Genomic DNA, 18,577 nt, shown 5'->3' on the forward strand with positions numbered 1-18,577 from the left:
AATATTCTATTCCTATATGCTTAGTTTACGAAATAAAACTAGTGGAAATGGTGTTGTCAGTCATCTAACAGATGACATGCTACAGATAGATAATGCAGCTAATGTTTCAATATGAAATCACATCTCACAACAATGCTTTCACAGTTTTTGTGTTTATATTTCTCTCTTTCCTCTCAGCCCTGGTGTTGTGGTAGTGAACTGCCTTCCCCGCCAGCTCTTTCTATAAAAATGGCAAATGTGACAGTAGTTTGATAATTCTCCTAAACTTTGCAGCAGGGGCAGGAGCAGAGCGAGGTGTGTGCCTGGCTGGCAGGAATGAAAACAAGTGTTAATGGGGAGCTCTAGGCTACATTTCACTAAAGAGGCAGAGCGAGAGAGAGAGCGAGAGAGAGAGAGAGAGAGAGGGGAAAAAAACAAGCTACAGGCCGAGAAGGGTTCATTACCTGGAAGTGTGTTTTTGGGTGGGCTGCAGTGTGAGTGAGGAAAATAATATTCCTGCTTGTTAGCGACACTTGGAAATGGTTGTTTACGTGACTAACACTTTGGTCTCAGAGAGGCCCTGACTCGCATGTATTATTTATCGCAGTGAAACATAACACCAAATAGCACAAACACAACCAACGACACCGGCTTCAAATGGCATGTCTCCACCAGGGACCTATCCCCAGAACTAGAGGAACAAAAAACTATATAGACTAATGTATTATTACCCCGATGCTTGTGCAGTCATTAATTTCATGGAACTGCATTACTGAATTACTGAATTGAAATGACCCTGAAATGAGAAAAACAGAAAAGTTATTTTACCCCCAGCTATGACTTACCGTTTTTACTTTCACTCCTTCCTTTGGCGTCTGCTTGGTGGTCAGGCTATAGCCTAGCATCTTACTGGCCAGCTCACCCACCACAGAGGGGCTAGAGAAGAGACAGGAGTGCCTCAATTACAACTACTTAATTAATAGTGCTTTGATTACAGATAAGAACCTAGAGGACAAACATCTTCCAAAAATAGAGGACTATCACCATAGCAGATAACAGAGTCATTATTTTCAGCTCCTGAGACACGTTTTCATTTCAACAAAGACATGGTTCAGCACATTTGCAGTGTGATTGTAATGTGTTCTGACAAAGCACTGCTCTTGAAAAAGTATATCCTGGTTTCGGCTGCTCTTTAACGGAAGTGCAAGTCTCATTCCTGTACTGCTTCTTGCTCTGTTTTTTATAAAATACAAATGAAGCCCGAGGTTGTGTTTTGCTTTGATAGATGGTAGGAGAGTGAACTTTGTGCACACGTCACTGTCTGGGGAGGCTTAACTTCAGATGGTTCACTTAGAAAAGTTTCTGGTTATCCCAAATACTGAAAGGGTGACAATGATACATATGTCGTAGCCATATGTCGTAAATCACAGGTCAGGCCTTATCACGCTGCTATCTTGGCTACATCATTTTTTTGCAGAGGAAACATTAATCTAGTAGCTGGCCAATGAAGATGTTGGTTGATGTGATATAAGATGGACAAACATTATATTATTGTTAGGGAAATCTGGCCAATATAGGCCTATAACAATGTGCTAGAAGAACACAATTCGATTGAGCTCCACTGAATCAGAGCTGTATATCACAATTCCAATAACCTGATTCAGTGAGGTGCGCACAGTGCAATTTCCCAATGATAAATTCACGATTTCAAAGTTTAATTGGGAGCAGTTTTCCCTAAAGTAGCAAATTTAGCTTTTTATTGCAGGGTCCTGTGTAGGTAGCTGGAACAGAGGGAAAGCAACACCGTCTAGGAGGGAGAACTGAAGCAGTAGTAGAGAAACAGAACCATTCTCTGAAGGGGCCATTACTCAAATCACACCTCAGTAAGTGTGGGTGGCGGATGGCAGGGGTACTCACTCTTTAGTTAAGTGCACTCCACCTTTAAGTCCACTGTTGAACACACCCTTCCCTCGTCCCCCAGCCAGAATCTGGGCCTTCAGGACTATCTCCTTGGCGTCTGAAAGAGTGAGGGATTAGAAAAAAGAGAGAAGGGCTCTGTCAGCAGGATAGAGAGATAGACAGCCAGGTGAGAGAGGAGAAGAGCATGAGACCTCTCCAATGGTACATCATCACAGAGCCCATTACACTTCCCCTGTCTCTGAGTAAAATGTTCTCACCCATCACCCTGGGTCTCCATTAGCTCCTGTCCTGTCTAGAGAAGGGGGGATATAGGGAAAGAGGGGGCTAGGAGGAGAGGTACGTGATGGGATGAGGGGAAGGGTACTCCAGCTCACGTATGATATTCTCCCCTAGCCCTGCTAATTACAGGCTAAAGCCAACTTCCCAAATACAGGGTACCCTATTGAAAGTTGAAAGAACATGTTCATATAGACAGGCAAATACTCCCATACAAGGTACATGCATACAGACTACAAAGACATAAACTAGACACACAAACATGTATCTACCGTATCTAATCTAAACAATGTGTTAATTTGCGTCATTTGACTCTCTTTAGAGTTTCGACTGACCCTTGCAATTTTATGGCATTTTAACGATGCTAACACCATATAGGCCTACTCTACTTGCTCTCTCTGTAATCTCCAAGTCCTCCTTTCTACACCAGGAGAGAGCACCTCTGGTAGAGCACTGAGCTGTCTATTCAGCTACCCACTGAACAGGCTCCCTCTATTCAAATGGTGCAACAAGGGCACTTGATGGGATATGGTCTTGAGCGATCATTATCCTGGCAGGGAGTTCCACCATTGGCTAACAGTGGGGAAACCAGAACATGTAAAGAAAGGCACGTCGACCTTGGCCAAGGAACATAGCTCTCTTACTCTCAGTAAAGCTTCTCAAGCGGAGTGGCTCAGGTTGTTCCAGTAGGAACAAGACCCCGACAAAGTAGGCTCTGACAAAATGGCAGGGATTAAACCAAAACTGAATTAGTGAGCTCTGTTCTGCCCTGGGATGAGGAGAGAAAGACCGAGAGAATAAAGGTGAGCACATGTAGGGGCTGTGAGTAGTCATACATTAATAAATATGTCAATTAAAAAAACTGCAACAGCGCAAAATTAAAATTGAGTTCAAAGCAAGATGAAATGGAGTGTCCTACGGGCATGTGCAGCAGAGGGACGGAACAGAGAAAATTAGGAAACTACTTTTGTTAAAAGAAAAGCGGGAGCCAATAAGGAAGGTGTTATTCCTTAGCCCTGACAAGAGGTGTGCTGCAAGGTGTAGAACGGACCGAGACCGGGTCGTCTCTGGAAGGAGGAGAGGAGTGAGAGATGAGGATGATTAAGGTGCAGTATGGGAAGCAATGGCTAGAGAAGGAAATGGAGGGAAAAAGAATGATGAAGGAAATATGTAGCCTATATAGCCAGATACAGTGGGGCAAAAAAGTATTTAGTCAGCCACCAATTGTGCAAGTTCTCCCACTTAAAAAGATGAGAGAGGCCTGTAATTTTCATCAATGGTACACTTCAACTATGACAGACAAAATTAGAAAAAAAAATCCAGAAAATCACATTGTAGGATTTTTTATTAATTTATTTGCAAATTATGGTTGAAAATAAGTATTTGGTCACCTACAAACAAGCAAGATTTCTGGCTCTCACAGACCTGTAACTTCTTCTTTAAGAGGCTCCTCTGTCCTCCAATCGTTACCTGTATTAATGGCACCTGTTTGAACTTGTTATCAGTATAAAAGACACCTGTCCACAACCTCAAACAGTCACACTCCAAACTCCACTATGGCCAAGCCCAAAGAGCTGTCAAAGGACACCAGAAACAAAATTGTAGACCTGCACCAGGCTGGGAAGACTGAATCTGCAATAGGTAAGCAGCTTGGTTTGAAGAAATCAACTATGGGAGCAATTATTAGGAAATGGAAGACATACAAGACCACTGATAATCTCCCTCGATCTGGGGCTCCACGCAAGATCTCACCCCGTGGGGTCAAAATGATCACAAGAACGGTGAGCAAAAATCCCAGAACCACACGGGGGGACCTAGTGAATGACCTGCAGAGAGCTGGGACCAAGGTAATAAAGCCTACCATCAGTAACACACTACGCCGCCAGGGACTCAAATCCTGCAGTGCCAGACGTGTCCCCCTGCTTAAGCCAGTACATGTCCAGGCCCGTCTGAAGTTTGCTAGAGAGCATTTGGATGATCCAGAAGAAGATTGGGAGAATGTCATATGGTCAGATGAAACCAAAATATAACTTTTTGTTAAAAACTCAACTCGTCGTGTTTGGAGGACAAAGAATGCTGAGTTGCATCCAAAGAACACCATACCTACTGTGAAGCATGGGGGTGCAAACATCATGCTTTGGGGCTGTTTTTCTGCAAAGGGACCAGGACGACTGATCCGTGTAAAGGAAAGAATGAATGGGGCCATGTATCGTGAGATTTTGAGTGAAAACCTCCTTCCATCAGCAAGGGCATTGCAGATGAACCGTGACTGGGTCTTTCAGCATGACAATGATCCCAAACACACCGCCCGGGCAACGAAGGAGTGGCTTCTTAAGAAGCATTTCAAGGTCCTGGAGTGGCCTAGCCAGTCTCCAGATCTCAACCCCATAGAAAATCTTTGGAGGGAGTAGAAAGTCTGTGTTGCCCAGCAACAGCCCCAAAACATCACTGCTCTAGAGGAGATCTGCATGGAGGAATGGGCCAAAATAACAGCAACAGTGTGTGAAAACCTTGTGAAGACTTACAGAAAACGTTTGACCTCTGTCATTGCCAACAAAAGGTATATAACAAAGTATTGAAATAAACTTTTGTTATTGACCAAATACTTATTTTCCACCATAATTTGCAAATAAATTCATTAAAAATCCTACAATGTGATTTTCTGGATTTTTTTTTTGTCATTTTGTCTCTCATAGTTGAAGTGTACCTATGATGAAAATTACAGGCCTCTCTCATCTTTTTAAGTGGGAGAACTTGCACAATTGGTGGCTGACTAAATACTTTTTTGCCCCACTGTATATGATTGGTTATTGAGAGGTATGCTGTTTCACACCGTGCCCAGAATATATAAAAGGTGCCATAACACACCAAAGCCCAAATAATTTGCCATATACAATTGATCACACAGGAAAAGAGTATCTAGATATACCTAAGAGGTGTTTAGTGGAGCATATGAAGCCTACTTATCAGGAGAGATAAGCCTCTTAACGAATGAAACGTTCTCTCATCAAATCACTCACTTGGAAAATTGGCCTTGATTACACATACAAAACACACCCGACCTTTACAGTGGCTTGTTAAGAATGCAAAACACCCCTCAGCCTGTTCCTTTATTTCCAGTCTTTCCCCCGATAGTGTCATCATTGTAGATTCTCTGAAGCTGCCACCACCCAGGATTTTTTTTAAACTGTCAAAATGCATTGTGAAGTAATGATGCCCTCAAAGATCCCAGTGAACGAGCCACTATGTGAGCACAGAGCAGACATGATCAATAACAAGTATAAACCCTGGATGAATGACTGGGTGTGCTGTATTGAAGCCACTGCGCAGACGTCTTGGTACTCCTCCTCAATTGTAAAAAAGACTTAGGAAACTATAAAATGCATTTATCAATGTCCACATTCATTTTTGACACATTTATTATATTATTACAGACACTTTAATGCATACTTGAAATTGTATTGTGAGTTAAACATAAAAACAGTATTTTTTTCGGGTAGTAATATGACTGTGCCCACGACAACAACAAAATACATGTCATTTTGTCCTTGAAACATTCAAATACTGTAGAATTCCATTCATTCCTATGGAGGACTGTTCCTACTAGGGAGTGCCAACACGGCTGACTGGGGGCTTCAAAGCCTCTCAATGGTCAATACATAGCATCATCAATCCAGAGTTTATATATACAGTGGGGAGAAGAAGTATTTGACACACTGCCGATTTTGCAGGTTTTCCTACTTACAAGGCATGTAGAGGTCTGTAATTTTTTATCATAGGTACACTTCAACTGTGAGAGACGGAATCTAAAACAAAAATCCAGAAAATCACATTGTATGATTTTTAAGTAATTAATTTGCATTTTATTGCATGACATAAGTATTTGATCACCTACCAACCAGTAAGAATTCCCGCTCACAGACCTGTTAGTTTTTCTTTAAGAAGCCCTCCTGTTCTCCACTCATTACCTGTAGTAACTGCACCTGTTTGAACTCGTTACCTGTATAAAAGACACCTGTCCACACACTCAATCAAACAGACTCCAACCTCTCCACAATGGCCAAGGCCAGAGAGCTGTGTAAGGACATCAGGGGTAAAATTGTAGACCTGCATAAGGCTGGGATGGGCTACAGGACAATAGGCAAGCAGCTTGGTGAGAAGGCAACAACTGTTGGCGCAATTATTAGAAAATGGAAGAAGTTGAAGACGGTCAATCACCCTCGGTCTGGGGCTCCATGCAAGATCTAACCTCGTGGGGCATCAATGATCACGAGGAAGGTGAGGGATCAGCCCAGAACTACACGGCAGGACCTGGTCAATGACCTGAAGAGAGCTGGGACCACAGTCTCAAAGAAAACCATTAGTAACACACTACGCCGGCATGGATTAAAATCCTGCAGCGCACACAAGGTCCCCCTGCTCAAGCCAGCGTATGTCCAGGCCCCTCTGAAGTTTGCCAATGACCATCTGGATGATCCAGAGGAGGAATGGGAGAAGGTCATGTGGTCTGATGAGACAAAAATATAGCTTTTTGGTCTAAACTCCACTCGCCGTGTTTGGAGGAAGGATGAGTACAACCCCAAGAACACCATCCCAACCGTGAAGCATGGAGGTGGAAATATCATTCTTTGGGGATGCTTTTCTGCAAAGGGGACAGGACAACTGCACCGTATTGAGGGGAGGATGGATGGGGCCATGTATCGCGAGATCTTGGCCAACAACCTCCTTCCCTCAGTAAGAGCATTGAAGATGGGTCGTGGCTGGGTCTTCCAGCATGACAACGACCCGAAACACACAGCCAGGGCAACTAAGGAGTGGCTCCGTAAGAAGCATCTCAAGGTCCTGGAGTGGCCTAGCCAGTCTCCAGACCTGAACCCAATAGAAAATCTTTGGAGGGAGCTGAAAGTCCGTATTGCCCAGCGACAGCCCCGAAACCTGTAGGATCTGGAGAAGGTCTGTATGGAGGAGTGGGCCAAAATCCCTGCTGCAGTGTGAGCAAACCTGGTCAAGAACTACAGGAAACGTATGATCTCTGTAATTGCAAACAAAGGTTTCTGTACCAAATATTAAGTTCTGCTTTTCTGATGTATCAAATACTTATGTCATGCAATAAAATGCAAATTAATTACTTAAAAATCATATCATATCAAAATCAAATCATACAATGTGATTTTCTGGATTTTTGTTTTAGATTCCGTCTCTCACAGTTGAAGTGTACCTATGATAAAAAAATTACAGACCTCTACATGATTTGTAAGTAGAAAAACCTGCAAAATCGGTAGTGTATCAAATACTTCTTCTCCCTACTGTACACACACACACACGTCATTGGATATTATCCATTCATGCTCCAGACATGAAACATCACCAAACACAGGCAATGTTATACTTGTGTGAAGATGACGCCACTGAAGAGCATTGATGGATTTGTGCGAGTCTCTCAATAACTCACACACTCATATAGATGTTTTATTCAATGTGTCTAGTAAACTGCTTTTTAAAGGTAAATCTTTAGGGATATTTGGGTTATTTCTATATCAAATGGCAGCCATTGTAGGAAACAGTTATTTATTTGAAGAAAAAAAAAAAGTTTTTATTCTGTTACGGACAGTTATCTTAGGTCCAAATACGAAACAATGAAACTGTGCCTCCATGCCGATTGTTGATAGTATTGACAGGTAGGCGCGTTAGGCTACATTTTGGGAGATGAATGTGATTTCGTTCTAACAGCATGTAGCACAAAAACACCTAAGAACTCTGGGAGCCAGAGGTAGCACTACAGAGGAGTGATGACATCAGATACAGAGAGTGGTTTGGCCAGGACACCACACAACATTCAATATGCAAAAACATGCACAACCGTGAAACTGATAATATGAATAAAATAATTAATTCTCAGAAGATATGCATATTAGCAGTAAAAGTTAAGGTGAATAGAAAATCCCCTTAATGAAAGTGGAAGGGAAAGGTGGCAGCATTCCATAACAAGCCATCTATTTCCAGTGGACCCATATAAAGTCATGGCAAATCTGAAAAGGGATATTTTCTTCTCCATGTAGTTTTTTTAGGGACAGACACAGAAAATGAGATTAACACGTAACTACATCTTCAATCGCATCAGCTGTAATCTGAGTTACACGGCCGTCCTCGGGCTAACTCATTTCCCAGTAATGAACGCAAATGAACTCCTAGCCTATTTACTGATGACAGCAGTCGGCATGGAGGCTGTTACTTCTGCCTCGACAACATCTCCCCTCTCTTTGTATTTCAAATGTTCTGTCCTCCTCCTCTCTCGGCGGTCCGGAAGGATGTAGCCCAAGGGTTAGGGACGGCAGAGTTAGCGTTGTCTGATATTTAATTAAGCCATAAAAGGCTGTGCACTTGGGGACTGTATAAAGGGACAGACGCAGCCTGCAAGCCAATCTGGAGAGGACGAGATGCACTCACTGTCTGTCTGCAGGCCACGGTGAGAGGATAGGGGAAGTCAGACTAGAGCTGGGATGCCGACCATACTGAGCACTAATTGCAGGCATTTTGATGGTAGCATTCATTACGATAAGTAGCCTAACCCAAAGAAATGTTATAAGTTTGAAATTAAATAATAATATGGCGATTGTTAATGGGACAACCGTCAAACTACTGGTTGCTTAAAAGGACAGTAAAAAAAAGTTGTGCACTTTTTAAGTCTTGTTCTATTTGTCGTTATCGCATCAATTTAAAATGTAGTGCGATATGTATTTTTCCACATCTCCTACCTCTAGGTCAGCTCCAGGTCAGCCCGAGCAGCCCAGCTCCAGGTCAGCCCGAGCAGCCCAGCTCCAGGTCAGCCCGAGCAGCCCAGCTCCAGGTCAGCCCGAGCAGCCCAGCTCCAGGTCAGACCGAGCAGCCCAGCTCCAGGTCAGACCGAGCAGCCCAGCTCCAGGTCAGACCGAGCAGCCCAGCTCCAGGTCAGACCGAGCAGCCCAGCTCCAGGTCAGACCGAGCAGCCCAGCTCCAGGTCAGACCGAGCAGCCCAGCTCCAGGTCAGACCGAGCAGCCCAGCTCCAGGTCAGACCGAGCAGCCCAGCTCCAGGTCAGACCGAGCAGCCCAGCTCCAGGTCAGACCGAGCAGCCCAGCTCCAGGTCAGACCGAGCAGCCCAGCTCCAGGTAAGACCGAGCAGCCCAGCTCCAGGTAAGACCGAGCAGCCCAGCTCCAGGTCAGACTGAGCAGCCCAGCTCCCAGCTCCAGGTCAGACTGAGCAGCCCAGCTCCCAGCTCCAGGTCATACTGAGCAGCCCAGCTCCCAGCTCCAGGTCAGACTGAGCAGTCCAGCACCCAGCTCCAGGTCAGACTGAGCAGCCCAGTATTGTGGCAGCTACATGTGATGACTAATCCAAACTCAGGAGACAATCAACACACACAGGAACAATCAAAGTGAATAGATTCAGTGTCTACTACACTGACAACCCCTCCCCCCTGCTACTCCCACTATGGACAACCCCTCTCCCTGCTACTCCCCCTATGAACAACCCCTCCCCCCTGCTACTCCCCCTATGGACAACACCTCCCCCCTGCTACTCCCCCTATGGACAACCCCTCCCCCCTACTACCCCCCCCTATGGACAACCCCTCCCCCCTACTACTCCCCCTATGGACAAAGATTTTCACTGTACCCTGCAATCACACCTGCAACCCTGTACATGTGACTATAAACAATTTTGAAAATTTAGAATAGATAATGACTCGCTGTATCGAGTTATCATTCTCCACTGCTGCAGTAATGAAGCTTAGAAGTTAATGCAGTTAACAAACTGGTAAGCCTTTATTTCCGTATGACTAGTATGAGGCTAATGGTAAGCCACCAAAAACAGAGTATATGACCTCTTTGAGCTGTGCAATGCTATTGCACTATCCATTCCAACTGCGCCAGGTAACGACCACTCAGAGGATGTGGCTGTATCTAATGATGTAGTCTCTGTGGAGCTCTACAGGGGTTCATCGTCAACCTAGACCTCTGCTGCCTGCTGTAGTATCATATTCTCCTGTCACTACCCACATGACAGCCGACTCCTCGTTAGGCTCCACACACTGTCCGTACTAAAGATTTCCAGAGCTGGACTAAGTGGCACTCTATGACAGAGAGGCAGAGTTCAAACCCCTGGACCAGTGTGGAGACTGTTAGTCACTCTGGAGTAAGACTTTACAGACAACGGCCCAGGGGTATGGTCATCTAAAGTTATCAGCCAATGTCTCATTAATGGCATACAGTCATTTAACCAACAATGGCATTCTACTGGAATAGCAATGAGGGAAAGGGCCAAGGTCATTATGATGACCATATTCAAGCCTGCTTATACAAACACGACTGAGGAGATGAACTTGGAACGTAGGCAGCAATCCTCTAGGTTTCACAGGTGAGTAATAAAAGCCGTGGAGCAGAGTTCCATACAGTGAATGGTGTGCCTTCCACTGCTCTGGAGTGATTAATATCACTTTATCCCCTGGAACCCAAGGACTACAGTGAGTGCGTCATAAGCTTCAAGCATAATGGTTATCATAATGACTTCTAACACACTATTAGCGCCATCCATACACCATACTGAATATGTCTGATAAATAATTCCACATATAATGAAACGCCTAGGTTAAGCAGCATAATGAGAAGGTGGAACTACCATAAGCCACTTATAGAAATCAGCTCTTCAAGAAAGCCTTATTTTACAAAGCCTATTTAAAGCTGTTAAGAGAATTTCTGTGAGCATGTCGTTTTCTCCAGTTGTAAGGTCTCTGCCAGCTATGATGACAACAGACAAATCCTATACAGGGAAAGCAGATGTCTACTACATGGCTTTAAGGACACTACAAGCATCACGTACATTGCTCTGCCTACTCCATACTACCATAAACTGTGCATATGTGCACACATTAGGCGAGCACGTCTAGGCCGTCACTGCCGGTCCAGTCCAGCCTGTGTTAATGACCTTGGCTTGAACAAGCTCCTCCTCAGCCTCTCCCGTGTCCCCTCTTTCCCCGGGAGCGTGGCTTCTTAGTAGGAAAACTCCTCACACCATCCGTCTTTCTGTGTGACAGGCTGGTTCTCAGGGGGGGAAAGGGCGGTGTGGCGGAGATACCTGCAACTCCACAGACTAACTTGCTGCACTCATTCTGCCCCCTACCTGATCCAAAAGTAAACGAGGACACTGATGTTTTTGCTGGCAGTGGCACCGCTGTGCTTGGGAGTTGGAAAAGAGAAAGCAGCAGAGCACACTGCTGTTTTGACTTAACATTAACAGTTAATAGCTATGTAAATGCTCACAGTTACCTGAAGAACATTTGCATAATAATCCATTCAAACCCCATTCACGTAAAATCACAACGGCATGGTACTGAGGGAGGGAACACGTAAACTTGTTTAGACAGAGAGAAAAAAAACATTCTATGCAGACGAAGCTGTAGCTTTAATAAAATAATGTTTTCCAGGTAAAATAACTCCATTCAGTTGCTCTCCAAGTGTAAAGATTAACACTTCCCTGTAGGTGTCTTTACGCATGCATCCAAAACATCTTTATAAACATTTATATAACACATTAGTGATAAGCTGTCGCACTACCCTTAGTAGCGCCTTGCGGTCAGATGCCAAGCAGTTGCCATAAAAAGCAGTGATGCAACCAGTCAGGATGCTCTCGATGGTGCAGCTGTAGAACGTTTTGAGGATCTGAGGACCCATGCCAAATATTTTCAGCCTCTTGAGGGGGAAGAGACATTGTGCCCGCCTTATGACTGTGTTGGTGTGTTTGGACCATAATATCACACCAAGGAACATGAAGCTCTCAAACTTCTCCACTACAGCCCTGCCTAGGTGAATGGGGGCTGCTCAGCCCTCCGATTTATAGCTTCACACTGCCAGGTATCAGATCACCTCTTATCATCGTCGTTGAGTCGTCAGCAAACTTAATGATGGTGTTGGAGTCGTGTTTGGCCACGCAGTTGTGGGTGACCAGGGAGTACAGGAGGGGACTAAGCACGCACCCAAGGGGCCCCTTTGTTAATGGTCAGCGTTATGGATATTTTGTTGCCTACCCTCACCACCTGGGGGTGGCCCGTCAGTAAGTCCAGGATCCAGTTGCAGAGGGAGGTGTTCAGTCCCAGGGTCCTTAGCTTAGTGATAATATTTGTGGGCACTATGGTGTTGAACACTGAGCTGTAGTCAATGAACAGCATTCTCACATATGTGTTCCTTTTGTCCAGGTGGGAAAGGGCAGTGTGGAGTGCAATAGAGATGGCATCGTCTGTGGATCTGTTGGTGCGGTATGCGAATTGGAGTGGGTGCAGTGTTTCTGGGATGATGGTGTTGATGTGAGCTATGATCAGCCTTTCAAAGCCTTTCATGGCTACAAATTAGTGCTTCGGGGCGATAGTCATTTAGGAAGGTTTACTTGGGCACAGGGACTATGGTGGTCTGCTTGAAACATGCAGGTATTACAGACTGGGTTAGGGAGAGATTAAAAATATCAGTTTATACACTTGCCAGCTGGTCGGCGCAAGCTCAGAGAAAGCGTCCTGGTAATCCGTCTGTGAATGTTAACCTGTTTAAAGGTCTTACATCGGCTATGGAGAGCGTGAACACAGTCTTCCGGAACAGCTGGTGCTCTCATGCATGGTTCAGTGCTGCTTGCCTCAATGTGAGCATAGATGGCATTTAGCTTGTCTAGCAGGTTACTGGGCAGCTCACGGCTGGGTTTCCCTCTGTAATCCATGATAGTTTGCAAGCCCTGCCACAAGGATAAGTTCATTAGAGTTACCAGTCTCAGATTTTGCAGCCCAAATAAATGCTTCAGTGTTCAAGTAGCAGACACATCACCTGTTCAGAGGAGACCGCATGAGTCAGGCCTTCATGGTCAAATTGCTGCAAAGAATCCACTACTAAAAGGACACCAATAAGCGAAAGACTTGCTTGGGCCAAGAAACACGAGCAACGGACATTAGACTGGTGGAAATCTGTCCTTCGGTATGATGAGTCCTAATTTGAGATTTTTGGTTCCAACCGCCGTGTCTTTGTGAGGTGCAGAGTAGGTGAACGGATGATCTCCGCATGTGTGTTTTCCACCGTGAAGCATGGAGGAGGTGGTGTGATGGTGCTTTGCAGGTGACACCGTCAGTGATTTATTTAGAATTCAAGGCACACTTAACCAGCATGGCTACCACAGCATTCGGCAGCGATATGCCATCCCATCTGGTTTGCGCTTAGCGGGACTATCATTTGTTTTTCAACAGATCAATGACCCAAACACACTACCAGGCTGTGTAAGGGCTATTTGACCAAGCAGAGTGATGGAGTGCTGCATCAGATGACCTGGCCTCCACAATTACCCAACCTCAACCCAATTGAGATGGTTTGGGATGAGTTGGACCGCAGAGTGAAGGGAAAGCCAACATGTGCTCAGCATATGGGGGAACTCCTTCAAGACTGTTGGAAAAGCATTCCAGGTGAAACTGGTTGAAAGAATGCCACGAGTGTGCATAGCTGTCATCAAGGCAAAGGGTGGCTACTTTTTTTGGTTACTACATGATTCCATATGTGTAATTTCATAGTTTACATGTCACATTACATTATTTACATTATTCTACATTTACATTATTCTACAATGTAGAAAATAGTAAAAATTAAACAAAAACCCTGTAATGAGTAGGTGTCCAAACTTTTGACTGGTACTGCATGCATGCATGCATACATGCAATTCGGAAAGTATTCAGACCCCTTGACTTTTTTCACATTTTGTGACATTACAGCCTACATAGCATCCATTTCACTGGAAAAAGTTTGTTTTTTGGCAAGTTTTTAATTATAGTGTTTTTTTTTATCTGGACGTGGTCCAATTTGCTCCTGGAGATTTTACAAATGGTTTTGTTTTGTCATACTTTCAACTCATCCTGTGGTATAAGCACATTCATAACTATTTTATAACACCTCAAATTGTCACTTTTCTCTGCATAAGGGCATTTGACATGGTTATGACGCTCATCATTCCATTCAATGTAATAATGTGTCAAAGAGCTTGGTAAATGAAATAATACCATGTTACAACATCTTAGATGTAGACTATGTAGAATGTAATAACATGACATAAGTTGTCATGCACACCATGTAATAGCAGTCATTAACAGTTGATATGAGAGCATGGCACATCTATAACACATAATAACTTGTTTTATAACATCATAACTGTTATGACAATTTGGCAGCTTATGATAAATGTTTTATATAGCTGTTGTAAAGATGTGAATTCATGCATTAGGACACCTAGAGTAAAATGTTATGCATATAAAAATAATAGAAGTACAATTCCTCAAGCAATCTACTTGCTGAATCTATTTTCTCATTTACAGAAACAGTGTTTGTGCACCACCACATACACACTCGTCTTAGGGCAGGGAACCCCTGATTGAGTCTATACCAGCCGGAGTATTAGATGCTTGCTGGCTGCCTGTGACCCAAAACTACTGCCGCCGTCTTTATCTGCCCTCTGGAGAGTAGTCTTCTAGCTGCCAACATTCATGTCCATGTCAATCAAAATCCTCCTCAATGCTGCCTGCCCTTTTTCCTCCCTTTCTCTCTCCAGCTCTCAGAACAGCACAATATCTGAAGTGTTTCAGTATTGAGAATGGCTGTGATTCCATTTACCTCAAAGAATCAGAAAAGCCACACCTTATCAAACAGTTCCATAATACATTACACACATTAGGTGAAAGCACCAGGTATCAAACTGACTAGTATAAGAGACTGTATTAGGTCCAGCTGTGAAGGACACAGTTCCCAACACTTCTGATAAACACGAGAGGAGCGGTCCTGTTGAAGAAAACACTCATAGAGCTCTCGTTGTTATTGAGAGTGTCAGAGCTCTTCAAAAGACTCAGGCTTGTTTTCTAGACGGGGGAGATGAAAGCGGGCTTTAAAGTGCTTGAAGTGTGTGAGGGGGTGTCGGCTGGGAGACAGAGGCTGGCTGAGGAGGGAGATGTGGACAGAGAATGGGAGTCCATCCATGTTGGCCAGCTTTACAATGCTGAGATTCCAGTCTTCTCCAAGTCCCTCACTCAGCCGAGACGAGGGTTGCACTGAATCTGCCGGCTCATTGGACGCTCAAGACATCATACTGATTGATGTTAATCAATTAACTAGGCTACTTCTAAACTTGCCGGAATTTATTTAACTATGTATGATGAGGTAGTCCTACAGCTAGTCCTACTAGAATGCAGGCCTTGTCCCAAGTCATTCCCATTCATTGGCGGGAAAAGACTCATTATCAAACAGAGTGCAGTGTAATGAATTGAATGAGAATGAAGCAATTCAGACACAGGATTTTTTTAAACTGGAACAAATGCACTAATGAGACAGAAGGGGAAAAAAACATTGTACTTCTTGTTACAAATTGACTGCTGAATGGAGCATGGAATAGCCCTACTAAAACATGCAATTTAGAGGCAACATTACCAAAATAATGGCGCCATACCTTCTGCCTGAACAAGTGTTAGGCGCGTTGGCGAGGCAACAGGGCCTAAAGCATGAGTAACGGTAATGTGCCTCCCGCAATGTCAATACAAACCAGCTGTCACGAGTCCAAAATTACATTTTGATTTGTGAGGTCCCTGAAACGCAGCTCATATTCCTCAAAATGTATTTAGAAAATCATTGGAGAGGCATTCTGATTGTTTTACCGCAGAAACACAAATCAGAGATATGATTATGGCCCTTTATGATCCATAAACTCAGATTTCCGTACTAGCAGCGGTAGCTTTTTGTTTTGCTTTCCCTCACAGCGCTCACACATTCTATTAGTGATTCAGAGGCCTGAGCAGGTTTGCTTATTGTAGCTGGCTGCAGTTGCACTTTAATGAAAGACAATGGGTGTAATACAAATGCAGGAACATTGCACACACACTGGGTATAAACAACATACTCTCACGTCGCACAACTGAATACAAAACAGTTTGGTGGCCATGTTAATGCTATGTTAACAACACAATGAAGTTGGAAACACAAGAAGAAAACAAACCATCATCCTATCCCCAGGTCTTTCATCTCTCCACAGACAGAACAAGTGAGACCAGCTGACATACAACATCTAGGCCTACATGCCAGCGACACACTTTCAAAGACACTCCTCCATTCCCACCAGGGAGATAAGATATCAAACAAAGGCCCGTGTGGAAATAAATAGAAGCAAAAAAAGAATGGCAGTTGTTTGTTTAACACGGAATAACAGGAAGGTAGAGACGGGGAGGAATGCCAGTACACGTCACGCATGGCTGAGAAAGACGGGGAGGAATGAGGGGTTGACATATGCTACAAGCTCGGCAGAACGGTGGCGCAGGAGAGAAGCATATGCTATGCTCCAGCTGATCTCAGACACCAGCGCCAGTCAGAGGTGTAAACGCTGCCCTGTTGCCAGCCAAACAGCCAGAGACATGGGAGGACCAGGAGGACACCAGGAGCCTCTCTTATAGCACTGCACCATCAGCACTGGATTCAGCAAGGCTGTCGTGGTCAAACACAGTATCAGACAGACAGACCTACTCTTTCTCACACTCGTCCAGTAGTCAGGAACCACTTACATCATGGAATGCACTGGTTACAGTAAAACTACTCAGTGGCAGGGCTTTGTATTTCATAGCACTGTTTTACACAGAGTGGTGTAAAAGTAGGCGGTCAAATAAAGTATGGATTACATAATTGTCCACTTCTACTCTAAAGACAGAGCGCATTGGATAAGTATTCAAAACCCTTCCCCTTTTCCACATTATGTTAAGTATCAAATTGATTAAATAAAACATTTTCCTAGTCAATCTACACAAAATACCCCATAATGACAAAGCAAAAAAACTTTTAACATTTATTGAAAATAAAAAACAGAAATATCTTATGCAAACAAGTATTCAGGCCCTTCGCTATGAGACTCGAAATTGAGAGTAGGTGCATCCTGTTTCCATTGATCACGCTTGAGATGTTTCTACAACTTGATTGGAATCCACCTGTGGTAAATTCAGTTGATTGGACATGATTTGGAAAGGAACACACCTGTCTATATAAAGGTCCCGCAAGTTGACAGTGCTTGTCAGAGCAAAAACCAAGCCATGAGGTCGAAGGAAGAGCTCAGAGACAGGATTGTGTTGAGGCACAAATTTCTGGAGCATTGAAGGTCCCCAAGAACAAAGTGGCTGCCATCATTCATTAATGGAAGAAGTTTGGCCAAACTGAGCAATCAGGGGAGAAGGACCTTGGTCAGGGAGGTGACCATGAACCCGATGGTCACTCTGACAGAGCTCCAAAGTTCCTCTGTGGGGATGGGAGAACCTTCCAGAAGGACAACCATCTCTGCAGCACTCCACCAATCAGGCCTTTATGGTAGAGTGGCCAGATGAAAGCCACTCCTCAGTAAAAGGCACATGACAGCCCACTTGGAGTTTCCAAAAGCTATCTAAAGACTCTCAGACCATGTGAAACAAGATTCTCTGGTCTGATGAAACGAAGATTCAACTCTTTGGCCCGAATGCCAAGCATCATGTCTGGAGGAAACCTGGCACCATCCCAACGATGAAGCATGGTGGTGGCAGTATCATGATGTGGGGATGTTTTTCAGCGGTAGGGACTGGGAGACAATTCAGGAGTGGCTTAGGGACAAGTCTCTGAATGTTCTTGAGTGTCCCAGCCAGAGCCCAGACTTGAACCCGATCAAACATCTCTGGAGAGACCTGAAAATGGCTGTGCAGCAACACTTCCCATCCAACCTGACAGAGCTTGAGAGGATCTACAGAGAACAATGGGAGAAACTCTCCAAATATAGGTGTGCCAAGCTTGTAGCTTCATACCCAAGAAGACTCGAGGCTGTATCAGTTTTTTTATTATAAGCATTTGCAAAAATGTCTAAAAGCCTGTTTTTGCTTTGTCATTATGGGGTATTCATTAATTTTGTTGTGTTGCTGAATTCAGAGTGGATTACATAAAAAATATTCTCACCCATCCACAAACAATAACCCATAATGACAAAGTGAAGAAAAAAAAAATCTGAAATGTATTGAAAATGAAATACAGAAATATCTATACATAAGTATTCACACCCCTGAGTCAATACTTTGTAGAAGCACCTTTGGCGGCGATTACAGCTTTCAAATCAAATCAAATTTTATTAGTCACATACACATGGTTAGCAGATGTTAATGCGAGTGTAGCGAAATGCTTGTGCTTCTAGTTCCGACAATGCAGTAATAACAACAAGTAATCTAACCTAACAATTCCACAACTACTACCTTATACACGCAAGTGTAAAGGGATAAAGAATATGTACATAAAGATATATGAATGAGTGATGGTACAGAACGGCATAGGCAAGATGCAGTAGATGGTATAGAGTACGGTATATACATATG

The 18,577-nt window shown here is 44.0% G+C and overlaps 1 protein-coding gene across 1 annotated transcript in view; it reads right to left on the reverse strand.

The window, feature by feature from the left end:
- LOC129851037 (succinate--CoA ligase [GDP-forming] subunit beta, mitochondrial-like) overlaps positions 1-18,577 on the reverse strand; it is a 144,246-nt gene that overhangs the window by 80,152 nt on the left and 45,517 nt on the right. The window contains exons 3-4 of the mRNA XM_055917203.1: positions 1,897-1,996; positions 825-915 (exon numbers count right to left, since the gene is read on the reverse strand). Of these exons, the coding sequence (XP_055773178.1) occupies positions 825-915; positions 1,897-1,996 (191 nt within the window). The remainder of the gene's footprint in view (positions 1-824; positions 916-1,896; positions 1,997-18,577) is intronic.

Source organism: Salvelinus fontinalis, chromosome 3 (genome assembly GCF_029448725.1).
Source record: "Salvelinus fontinalis isolate EN_2023a chromosome 3, ASM2944872v1, whole genome shotgun sequence".
In the NCBI taxonomy this organism is placed as follows: Eukaryota; Metazoa; Chordata; class Actinopteri; order Salmoniformes; family Salmonidae; genus Salvelinus; species Salvelinus fontinalis.